Consider the following 8,953-nt stretch of genomic DNA (forward strand, 5'->3'; position numbering starts at 1 on the left):
TTTTTCCCGAAAAACATGTTTATTTATAACATTATTTCAAAAAGTGAATGACATTAATATATAATATGGAAGGTAAAGAACGTTGTCTAAAAATTTCCTTAATAATAAATTTTATTTGAAAAAAAGATGAATTATTTACAATAGGGACCTTCAAGCTATACTTAGGTTCATTAGTTTTTCTTTTGAAAAACAATAAATAAATAAATAAATCCTTTACCATAACTTCATTTAAAAATATATATAAATATAGATTTTCACTCTATTTTTTTTTAATTATTGCTATCAGATAAAGTAAATGAAAATAACACAATAAATTAATAAAATTAGTTCAATAATATTCTAGAATTTATAGAAAATAAAAATGGTTAACATTTTATTTCAAAAATATGGTTTCAAATTTTAAAAATACTCACGAATTTTTAGAAATAACATTAAAAAGTTTAGAAATAATATATGAGATGTTGATAAATAATTTTTTAAACTTTTTTATAAAGATAAAAGATGTTAATACGACTTTTAAAATTTCATAAATATTTTTTAATAAAGTTTTGAGGTATATTTTTATTAATTAACCAAAATAATATTTTTAAGTAATTAAATTTCTAAATTGAAATATAACTTACTTTTATAATCCATCCAAACACATTATATTAATACAAATAAGATGAACAAGATTTCAATCCACACCGAGATTAAAATTTAATCACTCGAACCGAATTCAACTTAAAAAAGAAATAAGAACTTATTCACGGTATTCTTTTAGTAGTTCGTATTCTTATAATTATATCACTGTTTTCCAGGACTATAATTTCCTCCATATGCCAAATCCCGTCGCATAATTCGTCCCAACGTAATTGGCTTCGTCTTGAGGGCGTTCATATGTCCTGAAAAAGCTCGGATCTTATAAACTGTTCATCGATTTTGGTCGAAAAAAAAAAAAAAAAAAAAAAAAAAAAAAAAAAAAAAAAAAAAAAGAGGAAAAATACCATTTGGAATGAAGAACCTTGCTGCCCCAAAGGATGAAAGGAAAAGCATAAGATATAAGACGATTACCAGAGGTATCAAATGCTTCTTATTGGAACCCATTTTGTGTATCTGTTGTGATCTTTAGTGGGTATTTATATGTGAACAATCCTCGGTGGTTATGTGTATCTTTCGAATAAATAACGATCAATTTCCAAACTTATAATAAATCTACGATGGTCTATTATTTGGAATTTGATTCGAATATAACAGTTCAAGTCCACCGCTAGTAGATATTGTTTGTTTTACTCCGTTACGTATCATTGTCAGCCTCACGACTTTAAAACGTGTCTATTATGGAGAGGGTCTATCCCTACTTCAACTAGTGTCTCGCACAGTCCGATAACTGATTCTTGATATCATTTATAACAGCCTTAGTCCATCGTTAGTAGATATTATCTATTTTAGCTTGTTATATATCGTCATCAGCCTCACGAGTTTCAAACGCGTATATTAAAGAGAGATTTCTACAACCTTATAAAGAATACTCCGTATTTAGATTTCACTGACAACAACTCTTGAAAGTACCATAAAACATCTAAAAATAGTATAGTTTCTCCCAAACGGAATTTCAAACGACCTTAATATTGTAGGTCTAAGCCCTATGGTGGGACATAATTCATCGACCACTCTCTAGCGTTTTGACAGGTTAACTTACAAAATCTTAGCTCTTTAAATCTTTCTCAAAACTTTTTATTATTATTTTTTAACGAAATTGATATTAATAAAAAGTTATTTATTTGAATTAGATCATATTTAAATAAATAAATAATTTATAAATTAAGTTCATGCCAATCGAATTTATTATTAATTTTAAAAAATATTTTTTTTACGATATAATTATATATACGTACCATTATTTTAATTAAATATTTAAAAATAAGTAAAAAACTCACATTTTACTATTATAAAATTTTGAATAAATGATCTAACAATCTCAACCGTTTGTTAAATAAATTATCTATATATTTTTGAAATAAATACATAGATATTTCAGAAACACACGGTAAGAAAGTACCATCAATAATAGAGTTAGAAGTTCGTAGACGCAATCTTCAGTATTTTATTTTATATAATAAGTATTTAATTTCCTGACGTCAGTCTTTTAAGTTTCTCTTTGACTAAGTCAACTTCAATGTTTTTTTTTATTTTAAAATAATAACTCCCGAAACGTTAAGACAAAGCATATGGGTTCAATATATTTAAGGCTTAAATTAAAACTATGTTTTAAGTGTTCATAAGTGTAGCGTTTTTGTTAAGTAAGTTAATTAAGATTATGAATGTGATATTAATGAGTCAACTATAGGCATAGATCCAATTGGGTCAACTTGATTAGTGAGCCCTTTGAGTTAGTTTCAAGCTTTTTGTTCACTTTCTTTGCCTCCACTTTTCATGTTTTTACATAATATTAATTCCATTACTTTATATTTTCGGGATCATCGAGCCCCTAAAGTCCGACCAACCATCTATAAATTACTAGAATTCCGTCTAACACACGCTAGGGAGATGTTTCCACACCCTTATAAGAAATGTTTCGTTTTCCTCTCTAACCGACGTGGGATCTCACAATCCACTCCCTTGGAAGCCAACGTCCTCGCTGCACACTACTCGGTGTTTGGCTCTAATACCATTTGTAACAACTCAAGCCCACCGCTAATCAATATTGTCCGCTTTTACCCTTACGTATCACCGTCAGCCTCATAATTTTAAAACGCGTTTGCTAGGAAGAGAAGGGTAATTAGTCTTTGTAGGCACGAAGAAAGATGAATTTCTCGATTAATGTTTTAGTTTTAAAAAAATTAGTTGACTTTTTTAGTCTAGTAATTACATAAATTTTCAATAAATTTGCTGCAAGTAGGCCTATAAAAATAAAAAATATTTTATAATAATTTAAAATAAAAATATTATAATTTTGCCTATAAAATATAATACTATTTTTTTTTAAATGATGATTTAATTTTAGGAAAATAAAAGATAAATCAGAAGAAAAGAATATAAAATTTCGCTCTATTTTTTTTTTTTTTTTTAATAATAATGATTTAACTTAAGTACCCAAAATTATAGATATAAAAACTAAAAAAAAAACAATATAATAAATTAAAAAATAATAATAAGAGATGCAAATCCATGTGCCGAGTTCCACATTCCTGAACCGGACGGTTTTCTCCGTTCGGTTTGGTTGAACCGTTCATCCACCGCTTAGAATCGAGCCCACTTTCTCTTGCAGTTCCTCTTATTTGGTACAGTTGTAGTGAGCTTTTCCCTTTTGGGAAGACAGCTTGGAATCATTTGAGACTATAAATACAATTCTCGGAACACCCATTTTCCTTCCACCGTTCTCCTCCGGCTTCGGGATTTGAGAAGCCATTGTCGGTGGCAGGTAATTCGTTCGAGCTTTTTTGTCTAATTTAATTCGTATTTTCCATTTCTGATCTTCGTTGATTAAGGGGGATTTTTGCATTTTAGGTTTTCTTCATTTTTCTTTTCCTGAATGTTTGAGGATGAATTGAAATTAGAAACTGAAAATTTCCTTGCTGTTTTTGTGATTTTTGTACTTGAATGATTGTCGGAACTGGGAGTTTAAGGTGGATTTCATTCGTTTAAATCTTCATGGACTGTGGTTGATGCGTTTTTAATCACAAGGAGTTGAAGGTTTTTGTTAATCTTTTTACCAATCAGAAGAAGAATAATTTGAAGTGTTGGATTGGATGAACTTTTGTTCATTCATTACTATCATTTTGGTCTGTTGATGGGAACCTATCTTGAGATTGAAGAGAGAAAGAGGATTACTAAGCATTCAAGAGGCCTTAGTTTCTCAAAGCAATTATGTGCTTCGTTTCCCCCCTACAGCCATGCTATAATGTACATCTCTAGCAATACTCCAAATTTTGAATCTGAACCCTAAGATTGAGTTAGCTTTAATATCGAGTTGATATCAGCTCGATCTTGAAATTGTAAATCAAGAAAAGAAGGGGCACCTCGTTAGTGATGTGACGTAATTGTTATGGGCAAATATTAGTCCGCCCAAGCCCACCGCTAGCTAATATTGTCCTCTTTGGGCTCAAGGTTTTTAAGACGCGTATGCTAGGGAGAGGTTTCCACACCCTTATAACCCTTATAAATGATGTCTCGTTCTCCTCCCCAACCGATATAGGATATCACAAATATCACCAGAGCTTTCTATTGGAAATTATGAAGGAAAGAGTCCAAAGGGTGTTCATGGATGAAGAGCTCACCTTTGATGGGTTTTTTCGATCTTGTTTTTATTATGCAATCTCTTTGGATAAATTGTCTAACATTTTCGATTCATATTGTACGAATTGTGAATTCCTTTTGTAATCATTATGGATTCATCAATGAAATTGTTTCTTATCAAAAGAAAAATCAAGAAAAGAAGAATATCATAGAGGAAAACTACAGAGGGTTTATGTTAATGATGTTTTAGCTTATTTTGTTCAGGGAATGTGTTTTTGCTCTCTCCTGGTTCATCTCCTTCGCTAATTTAGTTTCTCATTCTTGATAGATGTCTAATAAAGATGATATTGAGAACCCCAATAATGCTGATAAGGTCCAGAAAGGGCCAGGGACTTCTGCTTTATCAGGTGAGATCCCATCAAACTGGTATGCCATGGTTCTGCAGCAAGTCTCAGTATACGGTGTTGCTGCCGGGTACTGTATTTCCGCCTCCCTGCTTTCTATCATCAATAAATGGGCAGTCATGAAGTTCCCGTACCCGGGTGCACTGACTGCTCTGCAATACTTCACTAGTGCAGCTGGAGTTTTTGTTTGTGGTCAGGCTGGATTTATTGATCACGATCGCCTTGATCTCTTGACAATGTGGCGGTTTCTACCTGCTGCTATTATATTCTATCTATCTCTATTCACCAACAGTGAACTTCTCTTGCATGCTAATGTTGATACGTTCATCGTTTTCCGCTCGGCAGTACCTATTTTTGTTGCCATTGGTGAGACTCTTTTCCTGCACCAGCCCTGGCCATCGATGAAGACATGGCTCTCACTCGCTACCATCCTCGGTGGTAGCGTTCTTTATGTACTGACAGATTATCAATTCACCTTGGCAGCTTACTTTTGGGCTCTGGCTTATCTCATAAGCATGTCCATAGATTTTGTGTACATAAAGCATGTTGTTATGACCATAGGGCTGAACACATGGGGTCTTGTTCTGTACAACAACTTAGAGGCACTTCTGTTGTTTCCATTAGAACTTCTTATCATGGGTGAACTCAAAAAAATCAAGCACGAAATCTCAGACGAGTCAGATTGGCACTCATTTGCAGTCGTTTTGCCTGTTGGGTTATCATGCCTATTTGGTTTATCGATCTCCTTCTTCGGATTCTCTTGTCGAAGAGCTATTTCTGCTACTGGATTCACCGTACTCGGAATCGTGAATAAACTCCTAACAGTTGTGATTAATTTAGTCATCTGGGATAAGCATTCGACATTCATTGGAACTGTCGGGCTATTGATATGTATGTTCGGTGGAATTCTATATCAACAATCGACGAGCTCGAAGCAAAAGGCAGCCACGAAAGAGGTAAGAGTACAAGAAACTGAGGAAGAAGAGCAACAAAAGCTACTTGAGATGCAAAGCGCTTCAGTTAGTGAATCAGAGGATGGAAGATCATGAAATGCTTCCAAATGGTAATGCATTCCTTACCTTTTTTGGTCTCATACATATCAATTTCACTTCATCCATAGAAGTTTTCTTCATAGAAACTCTATTTGGTTGCATTCTGGAGTCCAAATTTATCATAACTTGGCAACTTAGTGTCATACAAGAACTCTTTGATAGCAGTTAGTTCCATTTGATGTATATCTTACTATGTTTGTTGAAATTGTTCTTGGTTTTTCCCTTCAGTGTCTTAGATGGAAGTAGATATATCTGTGATATTGTAGCTTTTGTAGGTTGTTTCAGAAATTCATGAATTGAATCAGCTATAAGTTCCGTGAGTTGAAGTCGGTGTCGGTTAATCTTATTACGTCGAGTTTTCTTGTCTTGTTTATATTGACTGTTGAGTTAAGTTAGCTCCTCGTGTGAACATTCAGCTCAATTCAAAGCAAGGTTCCTAAGTTGATTCGAGTTAGTATAGTAGAGAACTTAACACAGTCGATTCATCATCCTTGTTTAAATAAGTTGATTTAAAATATTATGGACCTAATCTATGTCGTTATAAGTTGTGTCATTTAAATTAGTTTTAGCTCAATTTATATATTTTATTGAATAAATATGATATATACCATGAATTTATATTTATAAAGGTGAATATAATATAATATAATATAATATATTTATCACATGTTTTTTTTGCTCATGAGAATCAGATATATACCAAGATTATAATATAATCTATAAATATGACTATATTCATAGGATCTATCATATATACTTTTTACATTACATTTGACTGTGAGGAACACTCGTGATCGATAAAGTTTCAGAAGATTCGTCAAATATATTGTCTTGGAAAAATGTCTACAACGTTTAACTCGGTTTCTTTAGAAACTCGATGAAATCATCCATGAGTACTCGGTTTCTTTAGAAACTCGATGAAATCATCCATGAGTTTATCTTATTGCTCTTCTCTTTCATAGTGGTTTCATTTTACAAAAACGCTTGTCCTTCATGAATTGAACTAAGAAGCCATAAATAGAGGTGGTGTGCTCTTTTGAGTGGCGAACTCTGTGAAATCTCATATCAGTTCAAGAGGGGAATAAAACATTCCTTATAAAGTATGGAGACCTCTCCCTAGAAAACGCGTTTTAAAATCGTGAAACTAACAACGATATGCAACAGGTCAAAACAGACAAGGTGTGGTGAACTTGGACGGTTATAATTTCATATGGTTGAGGGGTTGGTTTTAGGCTCTTTTTTATGGTCTAATTCTTCTTCAACGGCCTGAATTTGTCATTTGTGCTACCGCTTGAGTTTGTTCGCCATGAATAAAGTGAAGATGGAGAATAGATACCACAAAAACTACCCATACTTTTTCCATATTGATATCTAATTATTAATATTCCAACGCTAATATTAATAAAAATATCAACCATATCAATTTCATTAAATATAAACACAAAACATTTAAATTAATAAATAAACATTTTAAATAAAAAAATATGGATGAAAATTTAAAATTAATATTAAAAAAAAAAAATGGTAAGCAAGTTCATTACTGGGGAAGGAGGAATTAGTTAAATAAAGGCGAATCACATGCGGTGAGAGAAAATTAAAATTTAAAAAAAAAAAAAAAAAAAAAAAAAAAAAAAGGAATTTTTTTAGTGGGAACGTACTTAGAGTCTTCAGAGGCGTACGGGGCCGGTGGAGACCCAGGAAATCCATTACTAGGGAACCCATATCTCCTTTTTCTTTATTTTATTTTATTTTATTCTTTTTTAAAATTTAATTTTAGTTTTACAATAAGAAATTAAAAATGATTTATTTATAGAGAATATAATAATAAAATAAGAAAATGAGCATCTGTGAATTTGGCAGAGAATAAAGGGAACTATAAATCCCCTTTTAAACTCGAGAGCCCTTCACCACTCACTCCACGCCTACGCCCTTCAGCTTCCTATTCTTCTTCTGAAAGCTTCTTCTTCTTCTTCTTCTTCTTCTTCTTCTTCTTCTTCTTCTTCTTCTTCTTCAATTGCATGGCCGCCGCTTCTAACCTTATAATCGCTGCTCGACCACGACTCGCCCATTTGCGGAACCCACTCCGCCGCCTCTCGCCCTCTCTCTTCACCCTCCGGTACTCTTACCTCTTATTTCTCTTCTCCTTAAATTAATACAAATATCTTTTTAATTTTATATTTGAATTAAAAAAATACTCCTTTAACTAAAATAAGTTTAAATATATTGTCCAAAATCTCCTTTGTTTCAAAAATTCTATTCAATTTCGAAAAGTTTTGGTTAATACCTTGTTTCAAAAATATTAATAAACATTCTAAAGTAACATTAGAATGTTTGTAAGTAATTTGTGAAGTGTCCTTGGACAGTTCAATTCTCGTGTCTATATATATATATTGACCGTAAAGATTTTTATTTATTTATTTTTATTAAAAATAAAGGGTGTCATGCTTAAAGGCATTTTTGAAACAGAGTATTCACTATTCCTATAAAAAAAAAAAACACTCGTAAATATATTTTTGAAAGTGTAAAGATGTTATCGAAACTTTCGAAGATTTATGGATATTTTTATTAATTTAGTTCATTTTATATTTAAAAATACGTTAGATATTTTAAATTAAATTTAAAGACCAAAATATATAATAATTTAATGTCCAAAGTTGACTAAAATAAAAGGAAACAAAAAAAAAAAAAAAAAAAACCCAAATTTATATTTATCTTATGTGCTATCACACTGTCATCTTGATCAAGCTTAAACTTAAATTTAAATAAATATCAATATTAATTAAAAATTATGAAAATAAATTTATAATTTAATTTATTTTAATTTATTTTAAAGAAAATGCATGGAATCACCTACAATTGAGAGGCATGGATTTTGACATGCTTGTCTTCTATATGTTTCCATAGTTGACCTCGTCTATTTATTTATTTATTTTTGTAGTCTGATTATTTATTATCTTAGGCTCAATTTTCACAATTTTAAGAATGTTTTGTTCTCTTTTTTAATAAATTAGAGATTTCACAATACACCCTTTGACTCCGAGCGTTTTCACTGACACTCATTACCCTCCTCAATCGACGTAGGATCTCACAGTTCATACGGTTAGCATATTAATAATATATATATTTTGGTTTCAGGGCAGGTCATTGGTCAGCGTATGAGAAGAACCCAGAGGAGGAAGTCTGCCCGACAGTGGTGCCAGATCATATGATCCACTCCATATCCGAAGACTACTGGGCGCCACATCCCCAAACCGGAGTTTTCGGCCCACCAATAACTCA

The 8,953-nt window shown here is 31.7% G+C and overlaps 1 protein-coding gene and 1 long non-coding RNA gene across 2 annotated transcripts; one reads left to right on the plus strand and one right to left on the minus strand.

Moving 5' to 3' along the window:
• Positions 1–619: 619 nt before the first annotated feature.
• Positions 620–1,109, minus strand: LOC111796114 (uncharacterized). Its single transcript, XR_002815295.2, has 2 exons — positions 987–1,109; positions 620–884 (listed from the first exon to the last, which is right to left on the minus strand). It is a non-coding gene; the product is annotated as an uncharacterized LOC111796114 (long non-coding RNA).
• A 2,153-nt stretch (positions 1,110–3,262) lies between these two features.
• On the plus strand, positions 3,263–6,000 carry LOC111796131 (GDP-mannose transporter GONST3). Its single transcript, XM_023678841.2, has 2 exons — positions 3,263–3,403; positions 4,547–6,000. Exon 2 carries the CDS (start codon positions 4,547–4,549, stop codon positions 5,669–5,671), a length of 1,125 nt encoding a protein of 374 aa, XP_023534609.2. The 5' UTR covers positions 3,263–3,403; the 3' UTR covers positions 5,672–6,000.
• The last annotated feature ends 2,953 nt before the right edge of the window (positions 6,001–8,953 follow it).

Source organism: Cucurbita pepo, chromosome 5, assembly GCF_057944985.1.
Source record: "Cucurbita pepo subsp. pepo isolate OVF chromosome 5, ASM5794498v1, whole genome shotgun sequence".
In the NCBI taxonomy this organism is placed as follows: Eukaryota; Viridiplantae; Streptophyta; class Magnoliopsida; order Cucurbitales; family Cucurbitaceae; genus Cucurbita; species Cucurbita pepo.